At 43.3% G+C, this 22,752-nt stretch overlaps 1 protein-coding gene across 4 annotated transcripts in view; it reads left to right on the forward strand.

Moving 5' to 3' along the window:
- The window catches only part of ASTN2 (astrotactin 2), a 939,506-nt gene that overhangs the window by 599,122 nt on the left and 317,632 nt on the right, over positions 1-22,752 (forward strand). For all 4 annotated transcript variants that reach the window (XM_077283456.1, XM_077283455.1, XM_077283458.1 and 1 more), the window contains 3 exons: positions 870-994; positions 6,862-6,966; positions 9,282-9,461. In XM_077283456.1, the coding sequence (XP_077139571.1) occupies positions 870-994; positions 6,862-6,966; positions 9,282-9,461 (410 nt within the window). The remainder of the gene's footprint in view (positions 1-869; positions 995-6,861; positions 6,967-9,281; positions 9,462-22,752) is intronic.

Below are 22,752 nucleotides of genomic sequence, written 5' to 3' on the forward strand. Positions count from 1 at the left end.
ATATGTCACGAAAAAACAATGTCAGAATCGCCAAGATCCGTTGAAGCGTTCCAGAGTTATAACCTCCTAAAGGGACAGTGGTCAGAATTGTAAAAATTAGCCCGGTCATTAACGTGCAAACCACCCTTGGGGCTTAAGGGGTTAAAGCGGTATTCCCTTCTCCAAGATCCTAACCCAATATGTAGTAGGCATAATAATATTATTAACAAATACCTCAAATTAGAAATGTAGTATAGTTCTTCTGACTTGCTATGTCTCTTCCTCATGTGCAGGCATTGCAGGACCTTAGGTATCCATGGTTACATCCACTGATGAAGTGACAGTTAGTTAGCAGCTAGTAGTCGTAACCATGGATTTCTAAGGTCCTGCAATGCCTGCAGATGAGGAAGAGACATAGCAAATCAGAAGAACTATACTACATTTCTAATTGGAGGTATTTGCTAATAATATTATTATTGCACCTACTACATATTAGGATAGGGTCTTGGAGATGGGAATACCTCTTTAATTTTTGTATTATGTGTCGACTTGAGCTATAAATTTCATCTTGAGTTGTAGTCCTGTGATTATTTCCTCCTGTACGGCCTCAGGCGACGTCCCTCAGCTCTGCAAACACCTGGCACGCCTCAGGGGACTGATTTACTGGAAAGAAGGAGATTCATTGAAAGTAATGCTTGTCATCTCAGGGCACAGGATCCAGGGCACGTGCCTCTCGTGCCCAGACCTGGTGCCCCGGCTAAATCATACAGATTGTCAAACATCGGCACTAATAATATATTGCTACATGCAGTAAATTCCTGTAATTTGCATTATATAGTGACACCTATCAGTACATAATAACGTGTAATGATGTCTTATTGCTTTTCTAGAGAAAATAATTTCATCAAAGATTTCCCCCAACTGGCAGACGGACTCCTGGTTATCCCTCTCCCTGTGGAAGAACAGTGCAGAGGTGTTCTATCGGAGCCACGGCCGGACATACTGCTGCTTACAGGTCAGTGCCGAAAGCTGCTACCCCGTGCAGTAAGCACTTCTGTCTTACTAAGCCCCTTTTTTTAGCATATATGTTGTGATGAAAAAGCTTGATACAATGGTGAATTCATAGCAGACAAAATACATGTGCGGCTAGTTTCACATTGCGTTATGGCTCTATGTCCGGTGTCGAAACCATATGGATATATTCCAGTCGTAAAAATGTATTGCGCCTACTGAAGATTATTATTATGTCCTTATATTCCACCGTTAGTAGGTATACATCTATATTATTTATATACTTACATTACTTACATTCAAGAAGCACTCCTTCTCCTCTTCCTCCTTGTCCTCCTCCTTCTCCTCCTCTTCCTCCTTCTCCTCCTTTTCCTCCTCCTCCTCCTCCCATCACAGTTTTTATCTTCTTAATATATTGCAGTCATCATATTATACAGCACTCTGTACTTACAATTGTTCATTTCCCCTTTCTACCCAGATAATTCTTCTCTTTTCCTTTAGGTCTATGACATCACGTGATTAAAAACTGACTGGCTGAATCCTTCTAAGCTCCATGTAGAAACAGGAGGTCACTTTTCCAAGCTTGAGTCATAAGTTACTGTAAAAGTCCCTGTCGGTGGGAGAGGCGGAGCAGATGGGTCAGGAGTTGAAGAAGGGAATGATTTAGGCAGGGAAAAGAGACTTCCTGTTTCTACATAGAGCAGAATTAGCTGGTAGAAAGCCAAAATGAGCAATTGTAAGTACCCAGTGCTGTATAATAGGATGATTGCAATATATCAAGAGGATAAAAACTTTGATGGGTGGAGATGGAGGAGGAGGAAGAGTAGGTGGAGGAGAAGGAGGACGAAGAGGAGGAGTAGGGAGAGGAGGAGGATAATCATTGTGGGTCCTAACTCTTGGGCTCCTACCAATTCTGAAAATAAATAGGCCACCTCAGTTGAACCCCTTCACTGTTTAACCCGAAATAGTAGCACTATGCGTAGGAAAGACTATAAAAGGAGACACCACATCCTGGCTCCATTATTCCCAGGGTGGGAGGCCGAATATTTTAGAAAAGCACCCAGAACGGTACCTGAACTCGAACCTGGACCCCATCCAAATGAATGGGAGGCTCAGACATCCAGTGTTTACCAATCTGTCATCAGTGAGAAAGTTACCACTGGTCAGAGCGCTGCAGTTTCCACATTGTCACACAGATGACAGCATGTTAACCAGCAGTTGTGACCGGCAGGAAAAGGTTACGGCCAGCCACAGGCGTCAGCAGATGACAGTACTACTCTCATTATCGTTCACCAGGTGTCACTGATAACAGCAAGAGCAAAGGATGATGATCATGATGATGACATTGGACTGACAAGTAAGGAGATATATGACATGTGTGGTACTACAATTGATGAAATTATATATTTTTTATGATTTATTGGTTATAGCAGAAGTGAATTGAGCCAAGTTTTTACCTTTATCATTTCCTGATTGATTTGAATCAGGAAACCAAAAAGGTAAAAACTTGGCTCCATACAATAGGCTTCTTTAAATGTGGACACCAAATCTGCACATGTTGCAAGCACGTAGAAAACACAACTCAATTCACTTCTACTATAACAAATAAATCATATAAAATATATAATTTCATCAATTGTAATACCACACGTTAAATATCTCGTTGGTTGTACCACTAACCCTCTGAAGGTTAGAATCAGACACCACCTATCAGGTGACGCAAATAATTCTCTCTTTAAATGTTCAGCGGTGAGCAAACACTTTTCACTCAATCATAATGGGGACACTTCAGCCGGCAGAGTCACGGGGATAGAGAGAGAGTCTCCAAACCCTTGAGAGGTGGGGATCACCATGGGAAACTCCTGAGCAGAAAGTCCTGGAGGATATACATTTTACAGACTAGGGCTCCCGGGGTATGAATGTGAAACAAGATCTCTCATACTATTATGAATAATTAAGCGGTTTGTGAGAAATTTACTAAAAGCATGTGGTAGTATTGAGTCAGTCTTTTCTTTTCTTTCATTGTATTATTAGTATTTTCATGTGTTTTTAACTCATTTATAGCAGTGGTATAGGATAGCTTAGGCATAATCAGCTGAACCATACAGGAAATGATATGTAAGGTCCAGGGGTATATGAATGTGGGATGCAATGACTAAAGACCCAGGGGTGTGAAACGCGTCTGCTAGTGTGAACTGCCCCCTACAGAGTTGCTGACTATTATGCTGTTATAATGGGGTTTTTTTGGATCTTCTATAAAATGTCTTTTTATGGGATTCCTGGAGCTGTATCTTTGTTCTTCACTCAGGCAGAGAGATGACCCCGGATGGGAAAGTTAACTTTCCAAAAGTTTTCACCCAAGTCACCTTAGTTTGTGGAGAGAGGTCTCTTTCTGCGGCAGCCTATTTAGACTCCGGATCCGTTGGCAACCTGTTCCACCTCGACCTGGTTCATCAGCTTCAGCTTCCTACGCAACAGCTAGTTCATTCCCTGGTTGTTGCCTTCATTGACATGAATACCCCCAGTGGAGCCTATTTGTCATGCCACGCTGCCTGTCATCCTGCAGATTGGAACCCAGCACTCTGATAGAATCTCTTTTTATGTCCTACCTAGCTCTGTAAACTGTGTTCTTCTCGGCCCTCCATGGTTTCGTTTAAAAACGACTAGGTCACCGGTTAGATGCATCAATGGGGATTATTGTGTTCTACCAACTGCCTTGCCAAGGTCTTGACCAAGTCTCCACCTTCCACGCTTTCAGACTTGCCTTCTCTGCCTGAGACTTGTGTCTTGTCTCAATTCTTTGAAGTGTCTAATTCTCAGGAGGAATCACAGCACATCTTTAACTCAGCTAATATTGTCAGCTAATATTGTTGAAACGGCTCCTGTTCTTCTAAAAGCCGTCTGACCGGAAAAGACCTTCGCTTCAACTAGGGAAAGGAGAATCCTGTCCTGGAGACATTAATCCAAGCTGGCCAAGTTTGTTTGGGACTTTGCAACCATCTGTCCTTGGTGCGCTAGCAATAACAAGTCCCCAGGAACAAGTCAGATAAAAACATGGGGGTTGGGGGGTGAGTGCTGTCATGCTGGCATCTAGCATGCCTTCTAAGGCTACGTTCACATTTGCGTTGTGCGCCTCTGCGTCGGCGACGCAATGCACAATGCAAACAAAAACGCAACAAAACGCACGCTAAAACGCTGCGTTTTGCAACGCATGCGTCCTTTTTCGCCGAAAGTTGGACGCAAAAAAAATGCAACTTGCTGCGTTCTCTGCGCCCAACGCTTGCGGCCAAAAAAACGCATGCGTCGTAAAATACAGCACAACGCATGTCCATGCGCCCCCATGTTAAATATAGGGGCGCATGACGCATGCGGCGACGCTGCGGCGCCCGACGCTAATGTGAACGTAGACTAAGAGCTGCACTACTCGCTGCATTTCACTAATCTGATGGTGTCAGACAATCTTGAGCTGCCTTGGGCACACTGCCAGCTCTTCTTATCTGGCTATGAGGATCCAACAAGAATTTATCCCCGGGTTTATTAGGCAGCTCCTCTTACCATTCCTTGCCAGATCTTTGGTTCCCAGTTACTTGTCTCTGGGTCCTGTGGGTGCATGTTTGTTCTGTCTCACCTTTTATTGACCCGCATCGGTTAGTTTATCCTGACCGCTTTGCTCTTGACCTTGGCTACTTATACTGAACCTGTGTTGCCTGCCCTGACCCTTGATTGTCTGACCACATCATTGCCTCTGTCCTCCTGTACCTCATACCTGTGTCTCTGACCTTCTGGTCAGCTGCTATAGGCCCGTGTACTTCAGCGGAGTCTACCAGCAGCCGAGCCTATCCTCACCATCAAGGGCTCTATTGAAGGCTCAGTAGATTCTTAGTCACACACGTCTAGGGTAAGCCTGGTCCGTAGCGCAGGGGGTCCACACCCACTAGCATTACAAGTGTTAAACCTGACTTTTACTATCTGTGGGACTCCATGGACGTTTACACCTCTACATCTGAAATATGTGAGATCCAAACCATTTTTTACATACCATGGCACCTTTCTGTGTACTAGTCATATAACTATATGTTACCAATATAGGTAATTTATCCACCTATAGTATTGGTATATGTACTTTTCACTGTGTACTTTTTACTATGCGTTTCTTCTCCTGGGAATATCCCTATTTTATACTATATACTATTTTTTTTAAAGTTATGTTTTAAGAGAGTCTCTCCATGCTGCTTCGATGATATGACAGTTCCCATTTATGGCACTCAATGATAAGACAGAGAAGCGAGTACCTAAGTATGGATGGACAACTGTGTTTTCCTTATTTAGATACTTAGGTCCTGACCGGTTATTAGCTTGCTTTGAGTCTTTCTGTTGCACATCTAATCTAGTCGAAACATTTCAGATCGCAGAGATTAGGCATATGTTGGATGATCAGAATATTACCCTAAGCGGTCATTAACATTAGTACCAGGACAAAACACGCTAAAAAAATATTACTGCTAAATACCAAGAACCATATTTAGTTTTTTGCTGTAGCCCGATGACAACTGACATCTACATTCTCAAATCACCACAAACTCCAAATGGAACTTGGTTTTACTTGTTACTTGGTTCGAAGGCAAGGCGGCAATCAATTCTTCAGAATAAAGATTCATGTATTTGTACGACAATGAAGCCTCCCACACAAGACATTACTCATTACTAGATGCGCTGAGCTGTCGCAGGCGTGTTGTAACATTTTCTTGACAACCATTAGAAGAGAAGTCTTATAATTATGGACATGTGTCTGGGTTTCTTACAACCAGCTTGTAAAGCAGTACTTATATGAGATCATCTCATTAAGTGTTAAATTATGACAGATATCACCAGGTCTTGGTTATTTTACGCAAATTTTCAACTTGTCTAGGGTTGAGCAAAAAGCTTCCTGCTGCCCTTGTACAGCATCCAGTCCGGTCATATTTGGCAGCCGGACCAGGGTGGTCTTTACTTCTGCAGCCAGCATACTTGGACCGGCATCGAAGGAGCCTCTGGTAGTTACTGTGCCACGTGAAGTAGTGATGTTGTGACATGACTAACATCATCATGGTACTCAGATGCAATGAAAACTTATATGTTATTGAATAACAGCAATCTAAAAATACAGACGTTTCGCAAAAGTGCTTTTGCCTTGCTGCAGCGGTGGATACCGCCATTTGCATTTTCGCAGCTTCTTTGGATCACTTATCCTTCCTGGGCAATCCTGTATTGAGGACGGTCAGTTCTATAGACTGAAATGTCTGTATTTTTGGATTGCTGTTACTCAATAAAGTAAAATTTTTCATCACATCCAAGTGCCAAGTTTTAAAGCTTAAGTATCACGGGATAGGATCTTACTTCGGCACCAACTGACCAAAAATGCCATGCTTTCTCGTATTGTTCGTTAAGATCATAGTGGTGCATGAGACTTAGGATTTACCTGACATCTTAATGTTGTAAGGCCTAGTAAACATCAGAGGTGACCAAGATACCGTGCCAAGGATGTCAACTGCAGCAGTGAAGATTGTCCTGACCCTGCTGCCATAGAAAACCAGACTGGACACTGGTGAGGAACCATTTGCTCGACTCTATCACTGTCATGTCCAGTAGTCAGTTTCACCAAATAATCAACCTTTCCCAATCTTTCATACAGTGAATGAATATGGTCCAGTGTCATTGTGCCAGTCACGTTAGCTGCTGCTATATCCGTACGTGCTCAACTGTGAGGCACAAAATTAGCATTTAGCACCTTCTTCCTACATTCGCTCGCATGGTTTTAAAAACCCACCATGAAAAAAGACTGAAAAGTGTTGTGCAATTATAATGTTTTGACACTCTACTTATTATCATTAGGTGAAGTGAGATATAATGAAGCAATGGGATATCCTGTGGTGCAGCAATGGAGAGTGCGCAGCAACCTTTATAAAGTGAAGCTCAACTCAATTTCATTGTCCACAGGTCAGCTCTTTTGATTTGATTATTTTTCCCCAAAACTTCCTACTGAAAAGAACTTAAAAACTATAAAAAATAAATAAATAAAAAAAAAAAAAATTACGGTGTAATTACTATGTCATTTATATTTTTTGTGTCATTTATATTAAATGTATAATTTTGTGCAATTTATATTTTTGGAATGCAGCAATTTTTGGCATTATATTTTTTGTGCTGATTTTTTAGACCATTTACAGTATTTGTCACGCTTTGTAACCTGAGAAATAAATTCTTCAGGTTCTTGTGGTTGTACGGATATAGAATATGTTTTTTATTTCCATGAAATGTACATCAAGTTTAAGTGTTTTATACTAACGCTCTGAACCTGCCCGACATCGGCACTTAGACCTCCACCAATTAACTCTATTCCTCCAGACAGCGTTTATACTTCAGTCACGGGGTGACATCGGCGTGGGTACATTCACCGCTATGTGTATATAGAGCAGCACCTGTAACTGTGCCTCCTGCACTGACTGACAGCAGGTCATCATTAGAGCTGGCCGTCAGTCAGTGCTGGAGGTGCAGTTACAGCCACTGTTCTTTATGCACTGAGTGGTGACTGAACCCGTGCCGCCGTCGCGTGAATGAAACCTGAACATTACCAGGAGGAATAAAGTTAATTTCTTCCTGGTAGCGGGGCTCTAAGAGCCCACACCAGGCAGGTTCAGAACATTATTAACCTGCAGATTAACCCCATAATGTTAAAAAAAAAGCACTCAAGGCAAAACAGAAATACTGTGCTGTGCCTAGCGCCCAGTAGCAAATTTATCTATAATATATTGTTTGACCTTCCCAAGCCAAGCACTAGGCACGGCATAAAATACATGTTTAGTTGGAGAGTTTCTTTAAAGAGAACCTGTCAGTTGCTAATAAAAATTGAGATAAATCCCTGAGATCCCTTTATTCTATGGCTCTTTTCCATTTTTTACTGCGTCACACCATTGTAGAGATATTCACATTTGTTTATTCTAGAGAGCGGTATGTGAAATCTCTGCTTTGCAGTCCAACTGGGTATTTCTTCAGGCTCTTCTCTGGCGGCTGTGCACTTTCACCCCTCTCTCCCAGATGCTGCCAATCATAGTTCAGTTGTATCTGAGATTGAAAGACTGTTAGATAAGATGCTGAGCTGTGATTGGCAGCATCAGGGAGGAAGGGGTGGAAGTGTACACCCCCAGAGAAGACTCTGAAGAAATGCCACGTTTGATTGCAAAGCAGAGATTTCACATACTGCGCTCCAAAAGTAGCAAGTGTGAATATCTCTGCAATGGAGCACAAAATGGGAAAGAATAGCAGAATCAGGAGAATTCAGGGATTTTTACAATGTAGTTACCTTCATTTATTTGAGCAAATGACAGGTCCTCTTTAAAGGAGATCCATAAACATTATTAAAGAGACCTGATGAAACTGATGTACATACTTTGAAAATTCATGTTTCCTTAGGCTTCTTTCACACTTCAGTTTTTTGGCGTCAGTCACTTCCGACATAATGACGGATCGACGGATCCGTCACAATAGTTGAAAAAACGGATGTAACGGATCCGTTTTTTTGACGGATCCGTTACTCGGAGGTTTATATACTTTTTGGAGCATGCGCAATTGAAAAAAATTGAAAAAAACGGATTGGGGCGACGGATCCGCCGAAATGACGGTCGCGATGGATCCGTCGCCCATAGGTGGCCATTATATGAAATGACGGACGCGACGGATACGTCGCGATCCGCCATTTCAACGCAGACAAAAAACGTTGCAATGACCGTCAATGTCTAGATGACGTCCGCCAAATTTTGACGGATCCGTTGCATGACGGATGTAACGGACAACCATCCGTCACAATCCGTCGCTAATGCAAGTCTATGGGGAAAAAAACGGATCCGTCGAAAAAAAAAAACGGATCCGTTTTTTGAGGAAAATGGCGGATTTAGACTGACGCCAAACAACTGAAGTGTGAAAGAGGCCTTAGCTGTATAGTAATAATTTAAGTTCCTGTTTGATATGAAAACGATCATTTTTTTCGTTCATCTATAAGCGGAGTATAAAGTGCTCATCTTAATATCAGGATTATACAGCCATAAATTTTCAAAGTAAATACACCAGACACAGCAGGTCTAAGAAATCTATGTTATAATGTGTGTAGTTTGTACAGGGAAATCTATTTTCTACATTCCAATTTGATACCTTATTTTAATGTGGATTGACTGACTCAGGACGATTCATTATGAAGTGTTATTTTGTGCTGCATATAACGTGATGTGGAGAAATAATTTCACAGGTTCATGTTACAGGATTTGCCAATGTGCTGAAGATGATAAGTCCCCACAGTAGTCGGGAAGAGTTACAAAGTATACTACAGATCTACGGCTCTCATTATATTTCAGAGGCACTTTATGGTTCAGAACTCACCTGCACCATCCGGTTCCCCAGCAAGAAAGTGCAACAGCAACTGTGGCTTCAGTATCAGAAAGGTAAGAGAAAGACATATATTATAAAATATAATGAATTAGTAACTCCATGAATCCGAACAAGAGGGTACACTGCTGTGCATAAGAAGATGGACCATCAAATAAAAAAATATATAAATATATATATATATATATGTATATATATATATATATATATATATAAATATTCTACAATTCATACTCCCTTGAGAAAGCGGCCCCAAGTAGCCGCGAAACGTGCATTGGGACCCTCCATCCGACCCCCCTTGGTCCCACTCATCTGCTGGTAAGCATTGCACCTTTTGCTAGTTACTTCCGCACTTTATATGAAAGATAGACAGGTGTTACTTTCTCCTTAGTCACTTTATGGAGGCATGCTGACCTCCAGGTGTCCACTTTTGGATGCACTGCTCCCTCAGGGTTATGGTCTTTGGACCTTTATGTTATTTTTTCAGGGACTCATGTGCAATGTGAGGTGGTGATAGGTGGGGGGTGGGGTATATAGCAATCTGCATTGTTTATGGCTCTTTATGTACTGTTGAGATGTTTTATCTTTCCTACGAATGAATAAAGTTATATGACTATTTTTACCGGATGTAATCAGTTTGCTCCTTTTTCTCCTATTTTTGTCTGATGTTTATTGGAGCTGAGGTTGTTTGAACAGGGGTTGCAGACAGTTTGTGTCGCTACCCCCGTTTCTCAAATATGTATATGGGATTTCTGTTGCTACTAAATATTCTGCAATGCCTACAAACAGGGCGAGTCTGATATAGGTTTGTTCAAGCAAAAAGGGTAACATTTTATTTAATGCATCTGAAAAAAACTGCATTTCTTGACTTGCACCGTGCTATTTAGACCGATTCATTATAGCATTTGTGCTTTTCTTGGTCTAGTTTTTTAATAATAATAATAATAATAATAATTTTATTTATATAGCGCCAACATATTCCGCAGCGCTTTACAAATTATAGAGGGGACTTATACAGACAATAGACATTACAGCATAACAGAAATCACAGTTCAAAACAGATACCAGGAGGAATGAGGGCCCTGCTCGCAAGCTTACAATCTATGAGGAAAAAGGGAGACACGAGAGTTGTATGGTAACAATTGGATTCGTTGTTTGGACCAGCCATAGTGTAAGGCTCGGGTGTTCATGTAAAGCTGCAAGAAGCAGTTAACTGCCTAAGTATGTAACAGTACAGACACAGAGTGCTATTAACTGCATAAAGTGTATGAGAACATGATGTGAGGAACCTGATTATGGTTTTGTTTATTATTTTTTTATTATTATTTATTTATTTTTTTGAATGGGCCCCACAGGGATAGTTAGGTTAATGTGTTGAGGCGGTAGGCCAATCTGAACAAATGAGTTTTTAGGGCACGCTTGTGGGGATTGGTGATTAATCGTATTAACCTGGGTAGTGCATTCCAAAGAATCGGCGCAGCACGTGTAAAGTCTTGGAGACGGGAGTGGGAGGTTCTGATTATTGAGGATGCTAACCTGAGGTCATTAGCGGAGCGGAAGGCACGGGTAGGGTGGTAGGCTGAGACCAGGGAGGAGATGTAGGGTGGTGCTGAGCCATGGAGTGGTTTGTGGATGAGGGTAATACACTGTGTTCGAAATTATTATGCAAATAATATTTCCTCATATTTTCTCTAAATTATCTACCTGAATTGCAGTCATTGTTATTTTCCAGTCATCTACTATTCTAGTATAATTGCAATGTTTTGGAACAAACTGCCTATGAAAACAGTATCTTTTTAAAAAAAATAAACACTCAAAATGCATGTTCCAAATTATTATGCACAGCAGAGTTTTAAACCTTTTTTATTTTATTTTGAACAAAAAAATGGTCAATTGTGAAGTTATAAGCATTATCAGCTTATTACAAAATGAAATCAAACAGTTTTCAAGTGAAAACTTTATTCTAGGTGATGTTACATTTGCACATAGGACCCCTTGTTCAAAAGAAGCTTCTGAACTCTCTCGTCCATTGAATTTGTCAGTTTTTGGATGGTTTCTGCTTCAATTGTTTTGCATGTGGACAGAATACCCTCCCAGAGCGGTTGCTTAGATGTGAACTGCCTCCCGCCATCATAGGCATTCCTTTTGATGATGCTCCAGAGGTTCTCAATGGGGTTGAGGCCAGGGGACGATGGTGGCCACACCATAAGTTTGTCCTCTTTTATGCCCATAGCAGCCAGAGATGCAGATGTGTTTTTTGCAGCATGAGATGGTGCATTATTATGCATGAAAATGATCTTGCTGCGGAAAGCACGGTTCTTCTTCTTGAAACATGGCAGGAAGTGTTTTTAGAAACTCCACATAGATTATGGAGTTCATCTTTACCCCTTCAGGGATCATAAAGGGGCCAACAATCTCTCTCCCCATGATTCCAGCCCAAAACATTGCTCCCCCTCCTCCTTGTTGGCGCCTTAGCCGTGTTTTCATGGGGTGCCCATCAACCAGCCATCCTCCACTCCATCCATCTGGACCATGGAGCGTTGCACGGCACTCATCGGTGAACAAAACAGTTTGGAAGTCAGTCTTCATGTATCGTTTGGCCCACTGGAGCTGTTTCTGCTTGTGTGCAGTGGATAGAGGTGGTCGACAGGATGGCTTACGCACCTCTGAAGGACCCTGCATCTTGAGGTTCTGGGGACGTTGGAGGCACCAGCAGCTTCAAAAACTTGTCTGCTGCTATGACCAGGCATTTTTGCAGCTGCTCTTTTAACCTTATGCAATTGCCTGTTGGAAAGGGTCCTCAATTTTTCCTTATCAGCACGCACACGTGTGTGCTGGGAATCAGCTACATACTTCTTGATTGTGCGATGATCACGATGAAGTGTCTTCGCAATGTTGATTGTAGTCATGCCTTGACCTAAATACTCCACAATTGATTGCTTCTCAGCAGCCGACACATCCTTTTTCTTTCCCATTTTGGCCAAAAATGTAGGCTGCTTAATAATGTGGAACAGCCTTCTTAAGTAGTCTTGCCTTTATTTGGACACACCTGCCAAACTAATTTGCACAGGTATCTGCAATTGCTTTCAGTGATATAAAGAGCCCTGACACACATCACCATCAATGAGTTTAAATGACAAACAAAAAAATTCTAACCTTATCACTCCTAAACTCTTTGTGCATAATAATTTGGAACACAGTGTAGTTTTGTACTGGATTCTGGAGTGGATGGGTAGCCAGTGTAATGACTGGCACAAGGTAGAGGCATCGGTGTAACGGTTGGTGAGGAATATGATCCTGGCTGCAGCATTCAGGACAGATTGAAGTGGCGAGAGTTTGGTAAGAGGGAGGCCGATTAGTAGAGAGTTACAATAGTCCAGACAAGAATGAATAAGTGAAACAGTAAGAGTTTTTGCAGAGTCGAAAGTAAGAAAAGGGCGAATTCTAGAAATGTTTTTGTGGTGCAGATAACAAGAGTGAGCCAGTGATCGGATGTGGGGGGTGAATGAAAGCTTGGAATCAAGTATGACCCAAAGACAGGGGGCATGTTGCTTGGGAGTAATGGTGGAACCACACACGGAGATGGCAATGTCAGGCAAAGGTAGGTGTTATGACCCCAATGGCGAGGGTCTCAGAGGAACAAGTAAGTCTGCGAAGTACAAAAATCCAGCTCATAGGGCAGTGGTAACTGGGTTGACCATATATCTACTCCTAACGCCAACACTAGAAGTAGCCGGGGAACATGCCTACGTTGGTCGCTAGATGTCTCGCGCCAGCCGGAGGACTAACTACCCCTAGAAGAGGAAAACAAAGACCTCTCTTGCCTCCAGAGAATAGACCCCAAAAGTTGGATACAAGCCCCCCACAAATAATAACGGTGAGGTAAGAGGAAATGACAAACACAGAGATGAACGAGGTTTAGCAAAGAGAGGCCCACTTACTAATAGCAGAATGTAGTAAGATAACTTATATGGTCAACAAAAACCCTATCAAAAATCCACACTGGAAATTCAAGAACCCCCGAACCGTCTAACGGCCCGGGGGGAGAACTCCAGCCTCCCTAGAGCTTCCAGCAAGGATAGGATACAGATTATGTACAAGCTGGACAAAAATGCAAACAAAAACAAATAGCAAAAAGCAAGAAAGCAGACTTAGCTTAATCTAGCAGGAACCAGGATCAGTAGACAAGAGCACAACAGATTAGCTCTGATTACAACGTTGCCAGGCATTGAACTGAAGGTCCAGGGAGCTTATATAGCAACACCCCTGACCTAACGACCCAGGTGAGCATACAAGGGATGGCAGACATTCCCAGAGTCAAATCACTAGTAACCACTAGAGGGAGCCAAAAAGGTAAATTCACAACAGTACCCCCCCTTAGTGAGGGGTCACCGAACCCTCACCAAGACCACCAGGGCGATCAGGATGAGCGGTGTGAAAGGCACGAACCAAATCGGCCGCATGCACATCAGAGGCGACCACCCAGGAATTATCCTCCTGACCATAGCCCTTCCACTTGACCAGGTACTGAAGCCTCTGCCTGGAGAGATGAGAATCTAAGATCTTCTCCACCACGTACTCCAACTCGCCCTCAACCAACACCGGAGCAGGAGGCTCAGCAGAAGGGACCACAGGCACAACGTACCGCCGCAACAAGGACCTATGAAATACGTTGTGAATGGCAAACGACACCGGAAGATCCAGGCGAAAGGATACAGGATTAAGGATTTCCAATATCTTGTAAGGACCAATGAAGCGAGGCTTAAATTTGGGAGAGGAGACCTTCATAGGAACAAATCGAGAAGACAGCCATACCAAATCCCCAACGCGAAGTCGGGGACCCACACCGCGGCGGCAGTTGGCAAAACGCTGAGCCTTCTCCTGTGACAACTTCAAGTTGTCCACCACATGACTCCAGATCCGCTGCAACCTATCCACCACAGAATCCACCCCAGGACAGTCAGAAGGCTCCACATGTCCCGAGGAAAAACGAGGATGGAAACCAGAGTTGCAGAAAAATGGCGAAACCAAGGTGGCGGAACTAGCCCGATTATTAAGGGCAAATTCAGCCAACGGCAAGAAGGTCACCCAATCATCCTGATCAGAAGAGACAAAACACCTCAAATAAGCCTCCAGAGTCTGATTAGTTTGCTCCGTTTGTCCGTTAGTCTGGGGATGAAAAGCGGACGAAAACGACAAATCAATGCCCATCCTACCACAAAAGGATCGCCAGAACCTGGAAACAAACTGGGATCCTCTGTCCGACACAATATTCTCAGGAATGCCGTGCAAACGAACCACGTTCTGGAAGAACACAGGAACCAGATCAGAAGAGGAGGGCAGCTTAGGCAAAGGAACCAAATGGACCATCTTGGAGAAACGATCACATATCACCCAGATGACAGACATGCCCTGAGACACCGGAAGATCAGAAATGAAATCCATAGAGATGTGTGTCCAAGGTCTCTTCGGGACAGGCAAGGGCAAGAGCAACCCGCTGGCACGAGAACAGCAAGGCTTAGCTCGAGCACAAGTTCCACAGGACTGCACAAATGACCGCACATCCCTTGACAAGGAAGGCCACCAAAAGGACCTGGCCACCAGATCTCTGGTGCCAAAAATTCCCGGGTGCCCTGCCAACACTGAGGAATGAACCTCGGAAATGACTCTGCTGGTCCATTTAGCAGGCACAAACAATCTGTCAGATGGACAAGAGTCAGGCCTACCAGCCTGAAATCTCTGCAACACACGCCGCAGATCAGGAGAAATAGCTGACAAGATAACTCCTTCCTTAAGAATACCCACAGGTTCAGCGACTCCAGGAGCATCAGGCACAAAGCTCCTAGACAGAGCATCGGCCTTCACATTCTTAGAACCTGGTAAATACGAGACCACAAAGTCAAAACGGGAGAAAAACAATGACCAGCGGGCCTGTCTAGGATTCAGGCGTTTAGCAGACTCGAGATACATCAGATTTTTGTGATCAGTCAAGACCACCACACGATGCTTAGCACCCTCGAGCCAATGACGCCACTCCTCAAATGCCCACTTCATGGCCAACAACTCCCGATTGCCCACATCATAATTTCGCTCTGCCGGCGAAAACTTCCTGGAGAAAAAGGCACAAGGTCTCATAGTAGAGCAACCAGGGCCTCTCTGCGACAAAACGGCCCCTGCCCCAATCTCCGAAGCATCCACCTCCACCTGAAAGGGAATTGAGGTGTCAGGTTGGCACAAAACAGGCGCCGAAGTAAACCGGCGTTTCAACTCCTGGAAAGCCTCCACGGCAGCAGGAGCCCAGTTAGCTACATCAGAGCCTTTCTTGGTCATATCCGTCAATGGTTTAACAACGCTAGAAAAATTTGCGATAAAACGACGGTAAAAGTTAGCAAAACCCAAGAACTTCTGAAGACTCTTAACTGACGAGGGTTGAGTCCAATCATGAATAGCTCGGACCTTGACTGGGTCCATCTCCACAGCAGAAGGGGAAAAAATGAACCCCAAAAAGGGAACCCTCTGTACACCAAAGAGACACTTTGAGCCTTTAACAAACAAAGAATTTTCACGCAAAATCTTAAAAACCATCCTGACCTGCTCCACATGCGAGTCCCAATCATCAGAAAAAAACAGAATATCATCCAGATAAACAATCAAAAATTTATCCAGATACTTCCGGAAAATGTCATGCATGAAGGACTGAAAAACTGAAGGTGCATTAGAGAGCCCAAATGGCATCACCAAGTACTCAAAATGACCTTCGGGCGTATTGAATGCGGTTTTCCATTCATCGCCTTGCTTAATGCGCACAAGGTTGTACGCACCACGAAGGTCTATCTTGGTGAACCACTTGGCACCTTTAATCCGGGCAAACAAGTCTGACAACAGCGGCAAAGGATACTGAAATTTGACAGTGATCTTGTTTAAAAGCCGATAGTCAATACAAGGCCTCAAAGATCCGTCCTTTTTGGCCACAAAAAAGAATCCCGCACCAAGAGGGGAAGAAGAAGGACGGATATGCCCCTTCTCAAGAGACTCCTTAATATATGAACGCATCGCGGTATGTTCAGGTACCGACAAATTAAACAGTCTCCCCTTAGGAAACTTACTGCCAGGAATCAAATCTATTGCACAGTCACATTCCCTATGAGGAGGCAGTGCACTGGACTTAGACTCGCTGAAGACATCCTGATAATCAGACAAATACGCCGGAACTTCCGAAGGCATAGAAGAAGCAATAGACAAGGGCAGGGAATCTCCATGAATTCCATGGCAGCCCCAACTTGACACCGACATTGCCTTCCAGTCCAAGACTGGATTATGGGTCTGTAACCATGGCAAACCCAAAACAACCAAATCATGCATCTTATGCAGAACAAGAAAACGTATCACCTCCCGATGTTCGGGAGTCATGCACATGGTAACCTGTGTCCAAAACTGCGGTTTATTTTTTGCCAAAGGCGTAGCATCAATACCCCTAAGAGGGATAGGATTTTCTAATGGCTCCAGAACAAAACCGCAGCGCTTGGCAAATGACAGATCCATCAGACTCAGGGCAGCACCTGAGTCTACAAACGCCATGACAGGATACGATGACAGTGAGCAAATCAAAGTTACAGATAGAATAAATTTAGGTTGCAAATTACCAATGGCGACAGGACTAACAACCCTAGTAAGACGTTTAGAGCATGCTGAGATAACATGTGTAGAATCACCACAGTAGTAACACAAGCCATTCTGGCGTCTATGAATTTTCCGCTCATTTCTAGTCAGGATTCTATCACATTGCATTAAATCAGGTGCCTGTTCAGACAACACCATGAGGGAATTTGCAGTTTTGCGCTCCCGCAACCGCCGGTCGATTTGAATTGCCAGGGCCATAGAATCATTCAGACCTGTGGGAATGGGAAAACCCACCATCACATTCTTAATGGCTTCAGAAAGGCCATTTCTGAAATTTGCAGCCAATGCACACTCGTTCCACTGGGTCAGCACGGACCATTTCCGAAATTTTTGGCAATACACTTCAGCCTCGTCCTGGCCCTGAGACATAGCCAGCAAGGCTTTTTCTGCCTGAATCTCAAGATTGGGTTCCTCATAAAGCAAACCGAGCGCCAGAAAAAACGCATGAATATCAGCCAATGCCGGATCTCCTGGCGCCAGCGAGAAGGCCCAATCCTGAGGGTCGCCCCGTAAAAAAGAAATAACAATTTTCACTAGCTGAGCGGAGTCTCCAGATGAACAGGGTCTCAGGGACAAAAACAATTTACAATTATTCCTGAAATTTCTAAATTTAAATCGGTCTCCAGAAAACAGTTCAGGAATCGGTATCTTAGGTTCTGACATAGTATTTCTGATAACATAATCTTGTATGCCCTGCACACGAGCAGTAAGCTGGTCCACACCTGTAATCAAGGTCTGGACATTCATGTCTGCAGCAAACACAAGCCACTCAGAGGTAAAGGGGAAAAGAAAAAAAAAATGAGAAAGAGAAAAAAAAAAACTCAGAATTTTCTTTCTTATAATCCCGCTTCTGCAATGCATTTAACATTTAATACTGGCCTGGCAAACTGTGATGACCCCAATGGCGAGGGTCTCAGAGGAACAAGTAAGTCTGCGAAGTACAAAAATCCAGCTCATAGGGCAGTGGTAACTGGGTTGACCATATATCTACTCCTAACGCCAACACTAGAAGTAGCCGGGGAACATGCCTACGTTGGTCGCTAGATGTCTCGCGCCAGCCGGAGGACTAACTACCCCTAGAAGAGGAAAACAAAGACCTCTCTTGCCTCCAGAGAATAGACCCCAAAAGTTGGATACAAGCCCCCCACAAATAATAACGGTGAGGTAAGAGGAAATGACAAACACAGAGATGAACTAGGTTTAGCAAAGAGAGGCCCACTTACTAATAGCAGAATGTAGTAAGATAACTTATATGGTCAACAAAAACCCTATCAAAAATCCACACTGGAAACTCAAGAACCCCCGAACCGTCTAACGGCCCGGGGGGAGAACTCCAGCCTCCCTAGAGCTTCCAGCAAGGATAGGATACAGATTATGTACAAGCTGGACAAAAATGCAAACAAAAACAAATAGCAAAAAGCAAGAAAGCAGACTTAGCTTAATCTAGCAGGAACCAGGATCAGTAGACAAGAGCACAACAGATTAGCTCTGATTACAACGTTGCCAGGCATTGAACTGAAGGTCCAGGGAGCTTATATAGCAACACCCCTGACCTAACGACCCAGGTGAGCATACAAGGGATGGCAGACATTCCCAGAGTCAAATCACTAGTAACCACTAGAGGGAGCCAAAAAGGTAAATTCACAACAGGTAGGTTAATAGAGGGAGAAAACATGAGGAGTTCAGTTTTTGACAGGTTCAGTTTCAGATAGAGGGAGGACATGATGTTAGAGACAGCGGTAAGACAATCACTGGTGTTTTCTAAAAAGGTCGGCGTGATATCAGGAGAAGAAGTGTATAATTGGGTGTCATCAGCATAGAGATGGTACTGGAAACGAAATCTAATGATAGTTTGTCCAATAGGGGCGGTATACAAAGAGAAGAGGAGGGGGCCTAGGACTGATCCTTAAGGAACCCCAACAGTAAGGGTAAGGTGAGAGGAGGAGGAACCAGCAAAAGATACAGTGAAGGATCGGTCAGAGAGATAGGAGGAGAACCAGGAGAGAATGGTGTCCTTGAGGCCGATGGAGCAGAGCATAGTGAGGAGGAGCTGATGATCCACAGTGCCGAATGCTGCGGAGAGATCCAAGAGAATTAGCATGGAGTAGTGACCATTAGATTTAGCTGTTAGTAGGTCATTAGAGACTTTAGTGAGGGCAGTTTCAGTAGAGTGTAAAGAGCGGAAACCAGATTGAAGAGGGTCGAGAAGAGAGTTATCCGAGAGATAGCAGGTAAGACAGGAGTGGACCAGGCGTTCGAGGAGTTTAGAGATGAAGGGAAGATTAGAGACAGGTCTATAATTAGCGGCACAGTTTTGATCGAAGGATGGTTTTTTAAGTAATGGATGTATGATGGCATGCTTAAATGAGGATGGAAAAATACCGGAAGTGAAAGGTTGAATATTTTTGTTAGATGAGAGGTGACAGCCGGGGAAAGGGACTGGAGGAGATGTGATGGAATGGGGTCACTGGTGCAAGTGGTTGGGCGAGAAGATGCAAGGAGCCTGATTACTTCCTCTTCTGTTCAGAGAGTGAACTAGATGCAGTGGGGGAGGGAGGACAGTGCATGGTATGAAGGGATTGGGAGATAATTTCCTGTCAAATGTGGTCTTTTTTTTCTTTGAAGTAATTGGCCAGATCGTCAGCGTGGAGATCCGTGGTTGGGGCCTGCACTCTTGGGTTGAGTAGGGACTGGAAAGTGTCAAAGAGACGTTTAGGGTTATTGGACAGCGAGGTGATGAGGGTGTTGAAATAGGTTTGCTTGGGAAGGTGAAGGGCAGAGTTGTATGTTTTTAGCATGAACTTATAATGGATGAAATCTTCGGGTAGATTAGATTTTCTCCACAGACGTTCGGCACACCTGGAGCACCGCTGCAGGAAACGTGTTTGCAGCGTGTGCCACGGTTGTTGCCGTCTGTGCCGAGTTGTTCTATGTATAGGAGGTGCAGCTTCATCCAGGGCACTTTGCAGGGTTTCATTGTAATGCTTCAGAGCAGAATCAGGACATGAGATGGAGGAGATAGGGGCCAATGAGGACTGCAAGTTCTTCATAAGTTTCTGGGTGTTAATGGCCTGTATGTTTCTATAAGTGTGGAAAGTGGGGGTGACCTGAGCGGGATGGCAGTTCTTGATAGAGAATGAAAGAAGGTTGTGGTCAGAGAGCGGGAGAGGGAAGTTTGTGAAATCATCCACTGAGCAAAGCCGGGAGAAGACCAAGTCGAGAGAGTTTCCGTCTTCATGCATTGGAGAGTTAGTATGCTGCGAGAGGCCGAAATAGGAGGTTAGAGATAAAAGGTGAGAAGCAGATGGGGAGAGGGAAGAAGCAATGGGGATGTTGAAATCACCCATGATGAGGGTGGGGGTGTCACAGGAGAGAAAGTGTGGAAGCCAGGTGGCAAAGTGATCCAGGAACTGATGAGAGGGGCCGGGAGGACGATACACCTCTTTTTTGGTGTTTTTTGCCTTTTTTTATTTCATTTGCACCTTATTCTTTCTTTAATTGCACTATTTTTTTATTCTATTCTATTTGGATCTGCCGGTTTATTTTTTTCTACGTTGGTCATTACAGATGAGGTTTGGAGTTTTCAGATGTTTTCGTCTGATTCATCAAGTGCAATTCTTTAAAAAGGTCATAAAATATTTATGCTAATGTACTTCACCATTGGAGTCATTTCATTTCTGCTTCTAATTTTTGCACAAATTTTGCAAATTTTTAGCAAAACATGCAACATTTAGCTTAAAATGTCGCAAAACGCAGAACAAAAGTAAGGACAGGCCTCCAATTTCCTGACTCTGAAAAAACCTGCCTAATTCTAGTTTTTTTGTGTACTTCCTTCGGAGTTGTATGGAGTGGCAGCGTACCTTCCAAGCTCTCCTACCATGGAATTGCTAGTGATTAAACTCTCTATCCTAGGGATTGATGGAGTCCCAAGAGAATGTAACCCACCAATCTGTAAAAAAACAAAAAAACAAGTGATGTTAGTGGCCAAAATAATTTTTTAAATTTGTTTCCAGCTTGTCATCAAAGTCTGCCCCTCTGTCAATCAGTATAACAAATGCATATTTAAAGGCATTATCCAGGCTTGGGGCTCAAGTCTGCAGTCACTCTATCTGACACCAGACTTGTGAATCCTGTGATTTACATACTTTGAGCTACATTCCAACTAGACTAGTGTTATGCCCCGAGCCTAGACAACCCCTTAACATAGGGAACCTATCACCATTGGCATACCAATCTGCAGGGCAAGGAGAGTGGAGTAGATTTATATATAGTTTTGTTGGAAAAGATTCAGTATAATCTGTGTTTTAGGCCGGTTTCACACTTGCGTTTGGGTAGAGTGCGTAGGGCTGTGTGCTTCCTCCCTTAAGCTCTGTCTACTTCCACACTTCTTCCCTTAAGCTCTGCCTACTTCCACATGTATCCGGCATACCTATCTTTAACATTGGGTACGCAGGGACATGCGTTGTATGTAAATGCTTCTGCATGCGTCGTTTTGACGTGCCCGCCGTTCACATGTTGCGTTCCCGTGCGTGCACGTCAAAACGATGTACGCAATGTTAAAGATAGGTACGCAGGATGCATGCGGAAATAGGCGGAGCTTAAAAAAGTGGAAGTAGGTGGAGCTTAAAGGAGGAAGTACACACCCCTATGCACTCTACCCAAACGCAAGCGTGAAACCAGCTTTAGTCATTTAATCCTCTGCACTCTTTAGGATTTTGGATCCAGTGGGCGGTCCAATCAGTGACTGACAGCTTTCTTTGTATAAGTGTGTATACAGAGGTAGCTGTCAGTCACTGATAGAACCGCCCACTGGACCCAAAATCCTAAAGAGTGCAGAGGATTAAATGACGAAAACACAGATTATACTGAATCTTTACTCACAAACCTAAATATCAGTCTACTCTGCTCCTCCTGCTCTAGATCATGGTCACAGGTTCCATTTAAATGCACTTCCATTCATTGTTGTATAATAAAATCTAAAAAAGTCCAGAAGGTTAAATCCTTTGTTATAGTCTTTAAAATTGCTGCTGTTTGTAAAAGAGAGTTATTCCCATTATAACATATTAAGAGAATTGCTGATGATGATATTTAAAGTGAGTTCCAACCAGAGCTGCATATTATATGCAGGTTGTAAAATAAAAGCAGCGGCCTAATTTCTGTGGGGAACACTTCAGCTTTACCTTCACCTGCAGTTTCATGCACCTTCCCCGGTATACAGAATTTGTATGTATTTCCTTATCCTGCTGTAGTCACAGCTCACTGAACACCAGGAAACACTTGTGAAATGATAGCACAAACATTTCTTACAACTCCCAGTTTCGTTTACAGCATTGCCTCTTCTTTTTATTAGTTTATCTACAAAATAGCTGTTATTCTTCTTGGTTATGTTACTTAAGTGACTTTAAAAAAAACAAATGTGAGCGATGATTCTGGAAAATAAGGAGAAGGTTTTTTACAATGTCTAATCTTACAACCAGGCTTGGACTGGCCGACCGGAGAACAGGAGAATCCTCCGGTGGGCCGCCATCATCTTATACGAGCAGTACTTGGCACTATATACTTGAATCACTATGTACAAAGGCAGCATCTTATTCATTTAACAATCTATATAGTTCATTGTTATATAAATTTGTGATTGAGGATAATGTCACATTTGAATGTGGCTGA

Source organism: Ranitomeya variabilis, chromosome 2 (assembly GCF_051348905.1).
Source record: "Ranitomeya variabilis isolate aRanVar5 chromosome 2, aRanVar5.hap1, whole genome shotgun sequence".
NCBI classification, from domain to species: Eukaryota; Metazoa; Chordata; class Amphibia; order Anura; family Dendrobatidae; genus Ranitomeya; species Ranitomeya variabilis.